Raw genomic sequence first — 16249 nt, 5'->3', positions numbered from 1 at the left:
CCCCGCCCCGCCCCGCCCCGCCCCGCCAGTTTTGACTTGGGAAGTGCGGAGGTGGGGCCTTGTCCTCGCCCAGGTAGGGTAGGTTGGAGGGATGGTTTTGGGGGAAAGGGACTCCCTCATTTCTCTTTTTTGGTTAAGTGCGAGGCAGTTAATAAACACCCAAATGGCAGTGTTAGGCTGCTGGATAGAGTTTTAGTCTTTTAACATGTAAATAACCCGAATCCTTTTCTCTCTGGTTACCTCAAGGATGCGACCTCCTGCTGGGAATATCTCAAGATCAAAAGTTTCAATATAAGGCTCAGGTAAGCGAGGTCTCTATAATAGGGATCGAGTGTTATCTTTTCCCCTTAGCTTTTTTTATTTTTGGTCTGGTGCTAAAACATTACTGTTTAGCATTTCTTGAGGGAATCTGAATGCGTATGATAAATTCAGGCCAGCTGTTTATTTAAATAATACCTCCCCCTTCGATTTTGGAGATTGGACCCAAGGTTTTCTCATTGAGCTATATCTCCAACCCTTTGTTGTGTTTTTCTTTTGAGGCAGGCTTTTGCCAGGTACCTAAATTGTCCTTAGGATCCTCCTGCATCAACCTCTAGGATACCCAGGTTATAAGTTGTGTGCCACCGTGCCCTACCATTTAAATAATTCTTGAGCTCTTTAAGTTGTTTCCTACTACAGAGGAAAATGAGGTGGTGGTGGGATTCTTCCACCTAATAATGTTTTTTTTTTTTTTTTTTTTTTTTTTGGTTTTGAGATTGATCTGGAGCCCACTAGCCCAGGCTGGTCTCTAACTCACAGCGATCCTCCTGCCTCAGCGTCCCGAGTGCTGGGATTACAGGCGTGCGCCACCACACTCAGTTCCTACTATCTTGAGAAAAAAGGAAAGCATCATAGAGTTTTTTTGTTGTTGTTATTTTTCTCCGGTACTGGGGATTGAACTTGGGACCTTGTGCTTGTGAGGCAGGCATGGTGCCACTGAGCAAAATCATAGCTGTTCATTGAAGCCAACTTGAGTTTAAAGTGAGTTGATGCACATACCCTAAGATTTCAGCTAATGAATTTAGGGAAAAGTGTTTTTTAAACTAAGTTTGGTTTATTCACATCTATACTTTTCTTTTTTTCCTTGCAGTACTGGAGATTGAACCTAGGGCCTTTGCACTCAGCTGCATTCCCAGACCTTTTTGCTTTATTATTTTTTCCCCTGAGACCTGTTTAAATTTTGAGACAGGTCTTGCTGAGTTTCTTCAGTTGTCCACATTGTGCTCAAGCTTGTGACCCTTCTGTCTCAACCTGTCAGCATCGGTTTGGCTTCTGTACCCTTTTCCTAAAAGACTGTATCTCATGGGGTAATTGGATTTGACTAGACAGAGGAGGTCATCTGAATTCATTCCATGCTAGTAGGCAAGACTGTGGGCGAATTCCAAGCCAGCAGTTCACAACTCAACAAGACCCATTGTATTAGTTATCTATTGCAGCAAACTATGTGTATTTAGTGGCTTAAAATAAAAATCTTAATTACCTTATATTTTTGGAGATCTGAAATCCAAAAATGGTTTAGCTGACTGGTTCTGGCTTAGGATCTCCCATGAGGTTACAATGAAGATTTTGGCTGGATTGGCAGTTTCTGAAGGCTTGATGGGTTGGATGATTTGCTTTTAGTTGATAACAGGCCCCAGGTACCCACTCTGTGGGCCTCACCATGGGGTGGCGCATGTCATAGCAATTGGCTTTCCTCTGAGTGATTTGAGAGAGCTTGCACCCAAGATGAAGCACTCTGTTTGGTTTTGGGTATCAATCTCAGGGGTGCTTTGCCACTGAGCTGTAATTCCCAGCCTGCCCCTTCGCCTTTATTTTTAAATTTTGAGATAGGGGACTTGAACTTGTGATCTTCCTGCCACAGTTTCCCTCATTGCTGGGATTACATTTTACAGTCCAAAAATAGTGCCTGAGAATTTTAATTTCTCCAGTTCTTTGTCAATAGTTAATTTTTTACCTATTTTTATTAGTACATATTTGTACATATTTATCACATTCATCATAGTGAATTTGTACCTGTACATGATATATCTTACATGATATATCTTGATTTTTTTCCCCTATTCCCCTCCACTCCAACCCTTTTTCCCCTCTTCATTTACAAAAACTTTGTTTCCATTTTTTTCCTTCCATGCCAGACAGGTGTGTGTGTGTGTGTGTGTGTGTGTGTGTAAGTAATGTGATACTAGAGATTGAACTTGGGGCCTTTGCACTGAGCTCTATCCATAGCCTTACTTATTTATTTTGTTTTTGTTTTTCTCTTTTTGAGTCAGGGTCTTCCTATGTAGTTCAGCCTGGCTTTTAACTCACTATGTAGTTCAGACTGGCCTCAAACATGTGGCAATACTTTTGCCTCAGTGTCTTGAGTGCTGAAATTATAGGTATGCAGCACTGTGTCTGACTCTTAATTTTGAGACAGGGGCTTGCTGTGTCACTACCAGTGCTGGGTATGAAGCTGTGATTCTCCTGCCTCAGCCTACCAGAGTGCTGGAATTACAGGTATACACCACCATGCCTGGCTATAATTTATTTTCATAAAATGAACTAATGTTGCATTTCTTACATAAATTCCACTTGGTCACACTGAGGAATGCTTACAATATATTGCTGGAGTTTGTTAGCATTTGGGGGGGTGGTTTGCGTATGTATGTATGTATGTATGTATGTATTTTGAGACAGTCTCACTGTGTAGTTCAGGCTTACCTTGAACACACTGTGTAGTCCAGGCTGGCTTAGAATTCTCTACTGTCTTCCTGCCTCAATCCTCCAAGTGCTGGGATTACAGACATGTGCCACCATGCCCTGCCTGCCTCTGTGTTTATAAGGTTTATAGTATATTTTTGAGATTTGTCTGATTTTTGTGTCAAAGTACAGTACTACCACATAGAATGAGTTGGAGAGTTCTGTCCTAATTTTTGGAAAAGTTTACAGAGGGTTGATTTTCATTCTTTTTTAACTATCTGATAGGGACAGAGGTATATCCCAGTGGTGGAATGCTTGCCTAGCATGCAGTGGGCCCTGAACTCCATACTTAGCACCTGAAAACAAAGTAAGCAAAATAACGAAACATTTGATAGAATCCACCAGGGCCATTTGATCTTGGACTTTTTATTTGGGAAAATTTTTAATTAGTAATTTGATCTCTTTGTTTTAGGGATATTTATATTTTCTGTTTTCTGTTTTGAGTCTTGAAGTTTTTCTTCTAGAATTTGTCTATTTCATCTAGGTTATCTAATTTGTTGGCACAGAACTATTCATAGTATTCTTTCATAAATTTAGTTTTTCCATGATAGTGTGGTATAGTATTTCCTTTTTATTTTTTAAAAAATAATTTATTGAGGTCAGTGTCACAGAACAAGCCATTTTGAAGTCAGCCATTCAGGGCTGTTAGTATATCCGTGATATTATACATGTGTTACTTCTAGCCTCCACACATTTACATATTCCAAGGTAAAATCCCTTACTTACTAAGCAGATTTTCTCCATTTTCCCTCCTTTGTCACCTGTTAGCCATCAGTCTTTATTTAGCCTCCATGGATTACTCTATTTTAGATATTTCCTATAAAATGAAATTATATAACTGTGGCTCCTTTAATTTTATGTTTTCAAGGTTCATCCATGTTGTAGCATGTACTTTATTCCTTTTATGGCTGAGTAATTTTCTGTTGTGTATATGTAACTATTCATTCACTGATGAGCATTTGTATTATGGATTATTCTGAAAAGGTGTGTGTGTGTGTGTGTGTGTGCACCCACCTATACTTGTTTGAGTACGTGTTTCATGTTTTTTTAAATACATCTGGAAATGGACCTGTAAGGCCATACAGTAATTCTATACCTTATGCATTTTAATTTTTTCTTCTTTCTCATCCTTTTCCCTCTCTCTTCTTTTGAGTTTTCCTGTGTATTTGTGTGTGTGTGGTTTTTTTAGGAGCTACCAAACAATTTTCCACAGGAATATTCCAGTCTTTGAAAGACCTTGTTTAATTTTCCGGATCTGAAAAACTTAATTTTGACAATTTTTGCTTTGGTTCTCTTTTTTGATGAAGCATCTGCTGCTTTGAGGTCCTTATTCCACCATTCCCGCTGGTCTTACCCTGATGCTGTGCATTTAAGAAGTTGACCGTGTCATTTGGTTTTGGGTTTTTTTGTTTTTCCTTTGTAGTCTTCTATAACAACTTCTGTTTAGGTCCTTATCACTTGCCTGATAATTCCAAACACTTTCTAAACACTCAACTTTAGTGAAAAAACTTGCCTTTGTTTTGTTTTTAGTTGAATTGCCACCCTGCTCATACCTCCTTTGTAGATATCCTTTGACCAAGATTCTGTTCTTAAGGAGAAAGGAAAGAAAAAGGAAGCTGATTCTTTGTGTTGCTTGGGAGAGGATCACATGAAGGTCTCTAAGTATACTGTTGTTAGAAAAGCTTCCCCCAAGCTATCGGATGCCCAGATGTGATCCTGGCTATGGACATTTATTCTTGTTCTGACCCCAGGGTTATAGAACTCTCACATCTCCTGTAGCAGGATACCTCAGTGGTGCCCAGATTTGAAGAAACTTGGATACTTTTAGGTTTGAACATTTCTTATCCCTTCAGTCCATCTTTGTTGAATTCATTTCTAACTCTTTCTGGATAATTTTCCTCTTATGAATGTTTGAGTGCTTGTCGTGTGCTAGGTACTTCTCTGTACACTTGAGAGAGGTCAGTGAACAAAATAGACAAATATGGGAAAAACAAAGCCAAAAACCAAACTGTAATAGCAGAAGCACAGTCCATTAGAGGAAGAAAGAGAGTAAGGATAGTAAGTATAATAAACGTGTAAATCTTGTGAAATAAAGGTGATACTGTGAAACTTGGAGAATGTGAGGCAGACTGAAGGAAGGGTGCCACATGGCTGGGATGGAATGAATGAAGGCTAGAATAGTGGGAGAAGAGGTGAGAGGGGTAACAGGAATGGGGAGCCTGATGAGGATGTATACATTCTTGACCCAGTGTATAGAAATGGTCATGCCTTGGTTTAATAGTTGCTGCCTTCGCAACCTCTTAGGTTAGTCTTGACTATTTTATACTGCCGTATACCTTGAGCTCATTTATGAAAATGTATTAAAATATTTATGAAAAATATTTACTTGTCTGTTTGTTATTTTTGCAGTGCTGGGGGTTAAACCTCGCTCCCTTAAGTGTATAACACGTGTTCTACTACTGGGCTATGTCCTCTCCTGAAAATATTTTTGTTTTGCTTAGTTCCCCTGGGTTGGAATGCAGATGTTTCCAGTGATTTCTGTGAAGCTACCATTTTCCCCAGAAGTCTGTGTTTGATGGGCGTTAAATTGAGGGAGCACATCCGTAGCCTTATTGGTGAGGAAGGACGAGAGTGTTAGGAGAGAGTGAATGAGGGAGGAGGGCAGGAATCTAAAGGGGTGCCTGGGACTGAGTGAGTGGTAGGCAAGAGAAGCCAGAGGAGCGCTGGTGGCCTGAGAGCTGTTCTCAGAAGTGACTCAAGAAAGACTGATGCCTGCAAAAAGCTAGTTTGTGGCCATCACAGAATGGCCATTGTTTAAATGCACAGGAATAACCTGGGAGGTGGACCATCATCCACTGACTTGTCAGTTGTCTTCGGATTGAAACCTTCCCATTGATTCCTCTTGTGGCCCTTAGTGACTTCCTTGGTAGGAGTATAAATTGATTTTGAGGACAAATCCCTTAGATCTAGTAAATTTTTGTGTGTCCTGTCTACCCCATTATATCAAGATTCTGGTTAATTTGACATTTAAGAGTTGATTCTATCCATTGATAGACATTTTGGAGAACAGGCTTTGGATAGAGCAGTAATGAAAAAATCCTTGGTTAAATGGTTTCTTTCTTTTCTTTTTCTTTTTTTTTTTTTGAGGCAGGGTCTCACTATGTAGTTCCATTTAGGCTGGCCTTGAACTCAGGGCATTCCTCCTGCCTCAGCCTCCAGAGTGCTGGGATTACAGGTATGCGCTACCATGCCCAGCTTGATTGATTTTGAGACAGGGTCTTGCTATATAGTTTGAGCTGGCTTTGAAGTCACTGTGTAGCTCAGGCTGGCCTCATACTCACTGTGGTCCACCTGGCTCTGCTTCCCAAGTGCTGAAAATGCAGATGTGCACCATCACAGCCAGCTTTTATTCTGCTCTTCATTGCTCATCCTGAATAATTGATTGGATTAAGAGTATGGACAGCAGCCAAAAATCCAGCCAAGATCAGCTGGATGAAAGTCTAGTAATGTAACTGGAATCCAGTTAAAAAAAAACAAAACAGGAATTCAGACTACTGTTGGAGGCTGGGGGTCTCCCACCAGTTTGTTACTCAGTGTGAATTCTCTCCTGCTGGTAGTCAGCTGATCTCTCTCCCTGTGCCTTTTCTCTGTGGTGGGTCAGAGGGGAAGCAAGGTCCGTGGTCTCTTTTTATAAGCACACTCACTAATCATGAGGGGGCCTCACCCTTGAGACCTCATTTGAACCTGATTACCTCCCCAAGGTCACACCTCCAAATGCCCTCATCTTAGAGGTTATGGCTTCAACATACAAATTTTGGGGGCAGGACACAGTTCAGTCCATACCATTATCTAATGTATATCCTCTAGAATTAGAAGAGTCATTTAACATTTGGGAATAGCGGAAGAATGTAGTTGGTATTTTAAGATTCACCTAGTGCTGATGTAATTTGGAGAACAAAAGAGAAAAATTTGGAGTTTGGTACAGATGTACAAGTATAAAAATGGACCTGATCCTAGAAGGTGGTGCTGATGTAGACGTAGGGGCCAGCAGGAGTAGAAATAAAAGATGGTTAGAATGAGCAATACTTTATAATTTATTTAGAATTACCTACAAAGGACTGTGACTTAATTTGATGATAAGTGAAAGAGATGTAAACAAGTTTTAAAAAAAAATAGAGAAAAATGAAGTGAAAAAGTGAATCCAGTGAGCCACTTTAATGCATTTTTAGGATCTGAGCAATAACACCTTCATCAGAAACAGATGCATTAAGTCACAGTTCTGTTGGAGAGATAATAGAACTAGAATTTCAGAATAATGCATTTTTAGGGTTATCTGTAAAACTTCCAATAGTATATAACTTTTTTGGACTTTAAAATCTATCCTCAGATATATCTGATGACCATATTCTTGTTATCTTTTGACTATGGTATCAGAATATTAACAATTTTGATTTAGAATTTCTTCTTTAGAGCGAAGGCATATATAGACTACCTAGACCGTCATTACTAAAAGATGGAAGTGGCTTAGGGAAGGTTTGATTTGGCTAGAGGTTTGTCTTAGTTACTTTTTACCCGGTGCCCAAAGTTGAGAGGAAAGTTTATTTAGCTCATAGTTTGTAGAGATTTCAGTCCATAATCGGGTGTCTCTAAGGACGGATGGCATCGCAGAGGAGAAAGAGTTTGTAGCAAGCAGAAGGTAGCACAGCAGTAAGGGACCTTAACAGCATCTTTTTGCCCCTTTTGTTTTATATCTAGGCTACAAGGATTGCGATGGTGCCAAACCAGTTATTGGACTCATTTAGTAGTCACACACCTTAATCCCAGCATCAAACACTCTAGATTTAGCCACCTCTGAAAAAGCCCAACTATGACTATGAGGCTATAGGAGGACCTGTAGACACAAGCCATAACAAAGGTTCTTCTGGTAAAGCCTGGAGCCATTTTCGGTTGTCACAATTGGGGGATTGCTGCTGGTGGTAAAGTGAATCCAGTATAAAGGAAAGATCTCAGGATACCCTGCTATGTACCTGAAAGTTACCCACATAAAAACTACCTGGTTTAAAATGTCCGAAGTGCTTAGGTTGAAAAACACTTGGATAGTGTGATATTTATCTTGGAGTTAGGGAATTGAATACAGACAGACTAAACCTGTGTTAGTTGAATCCAAAGACCAGTGTTTTCAGATTTGCCTAACTTTTTTCAAACATTACATATAGACCATTTACTTGATCTCCCAGGGCCTGTGCACTGAGCTACATTGCCAAGTCTTTTTCATTTTGTTCATTTAGCTAAGTTGCCCAGACTGCTTAAACTTGTAGTCTTCCTTCCGCAGCCTCCCAGAACGCTGGGATTATAGGTATGTACCACCATGGCCTGGCTGCTTTGATTTTTTTTTTTTTTTCCCTAGACAGTCTTGCTGTGTAGTTCAGGTTAGTCTAGAACTCATTGCATAGCCTAGGCCGGCCCCAAACTCACAGTGATCTTCCTCTCTCAGCCTTCTGAGTGCTGGGATTACAGGGGTATGCCATCATGCCTGGCTGATCTTAATCTTGAAGTTTTTAAGTCATACCTTTTATTACATACTAGACTGTAAGCGTCATGCATTCACCACTGTCTACTTAGTGCTTGACATTGTACCTGACCAGTGTTAAACAAAATACGTAGTGAGGAAAGTAGTAATTTTATTGTTTAATATTTTTAGTTGACTTCCAAAGTGATACAAGAATAAATAATATGTTTGTTCCAAAATGTAATGTGATATTCTAATTAAAATAAATGTAACATTCATTGCATGTTAGATCGACTTTCACCTCTATAGAGTGGATTATCTGGTTAGAAGGGTCCAGTTGGGCTACAGTGAATTTGACATGTTTTCAGAAATCAGTGAGTTATGGACTATGGTTTAAAGTGCTTACATTTTGTTCACTTGAGACCAGTGTTTTTCAGACCTCTTGTAATAACTCATTAATGAGTCTTGACTTTTGTGGATCACAGTCAACTTAAGAAAAATGAAGTAGAAAATATTAGAATTCATTGAATGTAGCAAAGGCGGTTGTTATTTATATATAACATCTGGCATAGTTTGATTTTTTTTTTCCTTCTGATACTGGGAATTGAACGCGGGGTCTTCATAATAGACTACATTCCCAGCCTTTTTAAAAATTTGAGATGGTCTCTAAATTGAGAAGGCTGGACTTAAACTTGTGATTCTCCTGCCTCAGCCTCCCAGAGTGCTGGAATTATGGGCATGTACCACTATGCCAAGCCTGGTCAAAAATATTTGTGAAAAAAGCTAGCAACCTTTAATCTTTTAATAGCTTGCAGAATTTCTGATAAGAGTAATAGAAACTATGGAAATAATGACATATAATCAGTTTTATAAATAAAAGCTCTTACTAGTGAAAGTTGCGATTTATTAGGTTATTCATCAAATTCTGCATTTGCTTAGTATCTGTGTTATGCAGGCACTGTCAACAGAAGATACAGTCCCTGCCCCTTGGAATTTATCTTGTATTGGTTGGATAAAAAAGAATCAAGATAAATGAGTTCAGTTTATCACGTGATAATTGGTTATATTACTTGAAGGTGAAAGAGAAGGGAATGAGATTGATAAGACAAATTAGAGGCTGGCTGAAATATTTGAGGACCACCTTGAGAAGGATGCTTGGAACAACAGAGTCCTGAAAGTGTTAAGCCGGCCATGTAGGTATCTGGGCATGTAGGTAGAAACAGTAGATACATGGGTCCTAAGCAAGGTAAAGGATTTGGTGTGCTTATGAAATAGCGAGGGGATCAGGCATGGTGGTACACGTTTGTAATCCCAGTATTTGTGAGGCTGAGGCGGAAGGATTACTGCAAGTTCAAGGCCAGCCTGAACTACAGAGTGAGACTATCTCTAAACAGCATAAATCAAAACAAAACTGAAATACACTGAAAAGTAAAAATCTTGCTAAAGAAGATACAGTTAGTCTGTGGCAGATTGAGGATTCCAGTTTAATCTGCAACTTCAGAACCCATGTTTTTAAACACTGTGCTGTGCTGCCTTTGTAAAAATACTTATCCTTTCATGTGATTTGACCTTGATTAATTGCTAGAAGATTTTTTTTTTTGAGTGCAAGAGATTATAATCAGTTTAGGGCAAAGCTGTGAAACTGATTCTGGATCACAGAGACTTTATTTCTTTTAGCATAAATTTTAAGTTACTATTTATTCTCTTTGAGTCCTAGTGTCTTTGTAAAATAAGAATATTTTTAACTACCTCAGAGTTTTGGAGAATTAAGATAATGTATTTTTGTATATTTATTGATGTGTAGTGTGTTTGTACTTAGGTGGCAGAGGATAAAAGGAAACACTGGACTTGCGGCCCCATCTTTCAAGAATAGAAAAATTAGAAAATGGAACAACCATGTTTGTTATGTGAAGAACAAGACCCAGAATCAGAACCACAGAAAAGTACAAAAGAAACCAAACAAATGGATGATGAAGACGCTGAGCTCATCTTTGTTGGGGTGGAGCATGTAAATGAGGATGCTGAGCTGATCTTTGTTGGGGTGACATCAAAAGCAAAGCCAGTTGTTTCAAACATTTTAAATAGAGTCACCCCAGGTTCGTGTTCAAGGAGAAAAAAGTGTGGTCACCTCAGAAAAAATGCTGCTCATAGATTGCAACCTACAAGTCAGGTGACCTCTCCATCAGAAACAGTGACTGTCTTGTCAGATTCTCCATCTGAATCAAGATCAACAGATAGTCCTATTGTTATTGAACCTTTGCCTGGACCTGCTTATGAAAGTAGTTCTTCACAAGTCGTGCCTAGTAGCTCTTCAGGGTTAGGCTCTCCTTTGGTTACATTAACAAGTTCATTGCATCATCCAGGAAAAACAGTATTTTCAGTAGGAGATACGAATGAAAGTCAGTGTGTATCAAAGCGATGTTCTACTTCTGAAGTAAATAGCACAAATTCTAAAAGTCCTAAACTCAGTGATGAAGTAAAAGGAGGAATTTCTTCGGCTTTGTCTGCTTCAGATATTTCTCGTACATTGAATCTTCAGCAAAGTACACCCTGGAATGATCTTCATACCTCATTAAGCCATGTTCAGAATACAGCGCCTTTTCCAGCAGCTTTTCCAAAGGACAGTATCCATTTCAGGCCTACAAATGTAAATCCTGATATGGAAAGTAGATTGGCAAAAATTTCAAGTCCAACAAGTCAAAACAAGACCTTTGATCCCAAGACAGGAAGTCTGATCCTGTTGCTTAGTGACTTTTACTACGGATATCATAAAGGAGATGGGCAGCCAGAACAGAAGACTCACTCAACCTTTAAATGTCTCAGCTGCTTGAAAGTTCTGAAAAATATTAAGTTTATGAATCACATGAAGCACCATTTCGAACTTGAGAAGCAGAGAGGTGACAGCTGGGAAAACCACACCACCTGCCAGCACTGCTATCGGCAGTTTCCCACTCCCTTCCAGCTGCAACGTCACATTGCAAGTGTACACACTACCCAGGAGCCCTTTGCTGTCTGTAAAATCTGTGAGTTGTCATTTGAAACCGATCAGGTTCTCTTACAACACATGAAGGACAATCATAAGCCTGGGGAAATGCCCTATGTGTGCCAGCTTTGCAATTATAGATCATCGGCCTTTGGTGACGTGGAAACACATTTTAGAGTATGCCATGAGAACACTAAGAATTTACTGTGTCCGTTTTGTCTCAAAATTTTCAAAACTGCAGCACCATATGTATGTCATTATAGGCGACACTGGGGAAAGAGTATTCACCAGTGTTCTAAATGTCGGCTTCAGTTTTTAACTTTTAAGGAGAAAATGGAACATAAGACCCGGTGTCATCAGATGTTTAAGAAGCCTGAGCAGCTGGAAGGATTGCCTCCAGGAACAAAAGTTGTCATTCAAGTGTCACTAGGACCTAATCAGCCAGGCTCAGTGAAACTAGCATCGATTACTATGGGCACAGTTGAGTCTGAACCATCTCCCCTCAAGTCTAAAAGCAGAATTTCAAAAAATCCCCATTAATTTTAGTTGCGATAAACCAAAACATTTTAATCCAAAGCAAAAACCCCTGTAAAAACAACACATCATACATTATTCAGTAGCACCAAAAATAGTGAAATAAATTAGATTTTTAGAAAAATTTAATTTTTGGTTTTTTGAGACAGGGTCTCACTGTGAACTAACTGTGTAGCCCAGTTTGCCCTCAAACTCACAGTAATCCTCCTGGCACACCTGACAAGGAGGATAATGAAATTTTGTGTTTTGTTTTGTTTTTCCTTCCCAGGACTTCACGTTTGAGAAGTGTTCTGCTTTTGAGCCACATTCTTGGCTACTGTAGTACTGTTTAATCTGACTTTTGTGGTATTTGTTACTTAAAATATATTACCTGGTTTTCATATTAACTGGTTGAACACATGAAAGATGTATGTTTGAGTGAGAGAAAACAAAAGTGAAAATTATTTATTATTTGATATTCGTATTACTCTTAACCTTGAAAATTTTTATATATAGAATTTGTAGTTTTTAAAGTATTTAATTTTTTTCTTTGTATTAGTTTTTTTTGTTTTTTGTTTTTTTTTTTGTTTTTTGTTTTTTTTTAAATTCAGAATGGCTTTGTTATGTGCCCTGGCCCTTGAACTCCCAGAAGTGCCTCTGTGATGCTGCCGTAAAGTAACCTGGTTCCCAAACGTTGTGTGTGGACTTGGAGAAGCTATGGCATGCGTGGAGACCAGGAGGGCAGAGGTTAACAAAGGAAGAGCAGTGGTTCCTTGTCCCAATTGATGATAAATACACGTTTACTCCAGTCTTGGGTCTAAGGTAGAAAACTGCCTCAGAGGGAACATCCAGGCAAGCAGAATGATTCTAACAAAATGCCCGGATTTGGTAAAGTACTCCTGCAGATTTGAACAAGCTTCTGTGTTTCCTTAGTTTCATATGAAGAAGCAGCAGCAATTCCGTTGCATGGTCTGAAGGGAAACGATTCATTCTCTCCCCTTTTCCTTCTGGGAAGCCATTAGCAGATAGTGAAGTATGAAGTGGCTGTTCACCTTTGCCTGTGCCAACAAAGCATGTTAGGTTTCCCAAAAGAGGGAAACTCTGGTATCCAGAGTTTAAACTGTACTGGACTCACAGTTTTAACTGAAGAGGGCCAAACAAATGGTATCTTCTAGTTAATGGACTAAATTTAATTCTCCTACTGTTAGGCTAGAGTGGGGGCTTGTCCAAGAACCGGGTACAGTGGACAGAAATAGCCCAGAATACTGGTCCATTGCAGGGCCTTTACTTCTGTGTTTTAGTACATGTGCATCTTACACTAGTTGAACATACAGTGTGTGGAGTTTTATATCTTGCCCTGGGCATGAGTGTAGTACACTTAATAGTTGAATAGTTTTTCTTTTGTGTATGTGTAACTTCTTAAGTGATCACACTGATACTGTTTGGGTTTTACTTGAAGCACTCTAGCGTGCAAGAAATATTTTATCATTAACTTTAAGATTTTATAAAGTTTTAGAGTTAATATCCTTCATGTAATATATCCTATTATTTATCCTGTCACTGTATCATAGAGGAACCTTTTTCCTTGCCTTTCCCAGGGGCTTTTCCACAGAACTGTGGCATACCCTCTGAATATTGGTTCCAAAACAGTGAACTTTGCCTGCTTCTGTGAAATCCTAGGATGTGTACTTGGATCTGTTCTAGTGCTGTTCTTTGTTGTTCTGCCTTCAACCTAGATGCCCACCAGTCAAGGAATTTAGGGTCCTGGCTGTAGATGTAGGGTTGGAGAAACTTCTTTTACTCCTTTCTTAAGTGTACCTTATTCTCAGTCCTCATTTGTTCATATGGTTAAATTTTCTAAGCTTTCACAAAAAGCTGATAAGAGATAATTATAGCCTGGTGTGGTTGTTCGTGCCTTTAATCCCAGCACTTGGGAGGCCGAGGCAGGAGGATTGCCACAATTTTGAGGCTAGCTTGCGCTTTATAGTAAATTCAAGGCTAGCCAGAACTACATAGTGAGACCCTGTCTCAAAAGGCCAAAAGAAAGGCGGGGGGGGGGCGCGCTATAATATAGAATCTCTTAGAATGGAGGAATGTGGCACTACAAACAACTGAAGGTGTAAGTAGATTCTTTTGTATGTACATATTTGCTTCATGAATGATTGGTTAATTGATTTGCACCTTGAACATTTTGCTAGGCGTGGCGGGGGGGGGGGCGCGCTATAATATAGAATCTCTTAGAATGGAGGAATGTGGCACTACAAACAACTGAAGGTGTAAGTAGATTCTTTTGTATGTACATATTTGCTTCATGAATGATTGGTTAATTGATTTGCACCTTGAACATTTTGCTAGGCGTTTTCAGTTTGATTATTTATGCCAAGGCACATTGCTAAAATTTTACACTGAATGCTTTCTCTAGATGTAGAAAGTGGTCGGTTTTAGTTTACTTGATTTGTATGTGTATGTGTGTTTGTGTGTTTGTCTTCGATTTTTCTGGTGAAAACTCCTGTGTAAAATAAATCTGCCCATTTCAGTGTACTTTGTTCTGATGGTAAAAATGAAATGTTTTAATTCCATGTTTTAGTGATTGTTTAGTTGCTTAGTATTATCAGCACTGTTACTGTTGTTTCACTAAAGCATGCTCCTAAGGAGTACAACTGTCAGTTATTGCCAACTACAAGTTCCAGTGATCTGGCCCCTGCTACCTCCTCTCTCTCCAGTTTTCTGCCGTGCTTCTGTACCATTTTCTTCAGCAGTAACTGTTTTGCTACACTGACCTTGTTATTCCTCAAGTGAATCACATTTTTCCGGATCCAAAGGCTGCACATGCTATTCTTTTCTTTAGAATGCCTTCCCCTAGGCCTGCATGGCTTGCTACCTCACTTAATTGCTTGACACTTTCTTTGGTTCATTGAGCTCACAAAGGTTCTTAGAATGACTAGAAATCTCCCCTGCTGTTTAAAAAAACCTTATTCCTTCTCCCTTAAAGGCACTTTACCTCCCCACACACCTTCCCTCTCCAACCTGGGTAAATTTCCTAGATTTTCACAAAAAAAGCTAGGAAGGAATCACCCTCAAGGGCTTTGCTTCTTTCTTAGAATTGAGCTAGCTTGAGTCAGTTTCTGTGCCTGCAGCTAAAAGAAAATATAGTGAAGTGAGTCAAGAGCTTTGTTTTTCTATTGATAGCTCTCTATTTTTTTAAGGCAGTGTCACTTTGTTCTGTTTACAAATGTATTGAATATCTGTCCAGATTACTATTTTGTTATATTTTGTGAATTTCCTTGTCTATTTTGCTTGCTTGTTTCAGATAAAATTTATTATTTTATTAATGTTGCCAAAAGCTAAGTAAAATAGCAATTATATTAATAAAATGTTTTATGAAAAAATATTTTTGCTGTATTGTCTTTCTGCCAATAACATGGTATGTTTTTAGTTTATTTGTTCCCTGCTGGCATTATTGCTTAATCTTACTTCATTGGCCTGGACTTCTAAACAGTGATATATATGATGGATATGGAGTTTTTGTTTTGGTACCGGGGATCGAATTCAAGACCCTAGACTAGTGAGGCAGGTGGTGGAACCACTGAGCTAAATACCTGGCACATGGAGTTTTTGTTCTTAATGAAAAATGTCTTACTATTAAAGTTAATATGGACTGAGGATTTAGCTTAGCGGTAGAGCACTTGCCTAGTATATGCTAAGGTACTGGGTTTAATCTTCAGCACCACAAAGCAAAGAAAAAAAGAATGTGTGTCTTAAAGACTTTCTATTTCAACTTTTAGGATCTTTAAAGAGGATTGCTTTATTTTATTGGATAGTTTACAAGTTTATTTTTTCAATAAGGAAGGAATTTAAGACATTACCTAATTCTGATTACAGTTTTTGCTTAATCCCAAACATTTTGATGCATATTTTAATTTAAATTTTTCATTCTTACTAATTTTTGGAAAATAATTTAAAAGATTGAAAATTTTGTAGTCTAAGTGGCTTCTTAAAATTTACCATGCTAGAGATCAGCACAGGGCCTCACACATAGCAAGGCAAGGATCCTACCACTCAATTACACTCCTGCCTCCTAAGCAATTTAATTTCTAGTTTTATCATGAATTGAGTTTTCCTTGGAGCTTTGAAGGATACGTTTAAGTGTGTGAGTATGTGTATACAGTGGCATATCTAAAAATACTCTTCAAATTACTGCATAGGTTATTAAAAAGATTTAAAATTTCTGTGGTAAAGATAAATTTTAATTACAGACCCCCTTTCAGTTAATGTAGTATAAAAGATAATTCCTAGTTACAAAACTATGAAACCAAACTGAATATCAAAGTTGTTATACTCAATGTTAACTGCATTATCAAAAGTAATGACAGTAGGATCTATGGCAATACAAAATCTTGATTATAATGTAGAGTGAGAAAGCATAGAAAGTTCTATATACTTTTTATTATGTTTGCTGCGGTTTA

The 16249-nt window shown here is 38.6% G+C and overlaps 1 protein-coding gene across 2 annotated transcripts in view; it reads left to right on the top strand.

Moving 5' to 3' along the window:
* Znf280b (zinc finger protein 280B) overlaps positions 1 to 12222 on the top strand; it is a 12486-nt gene extending 264 nt beyond the window's left edge. The window contains exons 1-3 of one of the 2 annotated variants that reach the window (XM_010603884.2): positions 36 to 73; positions 247 to 302; positions 10107 to 12222. In XM_010603884.2, coding sequence (XP_010602186.1) covers positions 10173 to 11810 — 1638 coding nt within the window. In that variant the 5' untranslated portion in view covers positions 36 to 73; positions 247 to 302; positions 10107 to 10172 and the 3' untranslated portion in view covers positions 11811 to 12222. Of the gene's footprint in view, positions 1 to 35; positions 74 to 246; positions 303 to 10106 lie in introns of those variants that run through there. The other variant, XM_010603883.2, reaches the window with a different exon arrangement.
* Positions 12223 to 16249: the final 4027 nt, after the last annotated feature.

The sequence above is a fragment of the Fukomys damarensis genome, unplaced genomic scaffold (assembly GCF_012274545.1).
Source record: "Fukomys damarensis isolate Sample0158 unplaced genomic scaffold, DMR_v1.0_HiC HiC_scaffold_12, whole genome shotgun sequence".
NCBI lineage: Eukaryota > Metazoa > Chordata > Mammalia > Rodentia > Bathyergidae > Fukomys > Fukomys damarensis.
Note: the sequence above shows the minus strand (reverse complement) of the source record. Positions and strands in the feature narration are given on the sequence as shown.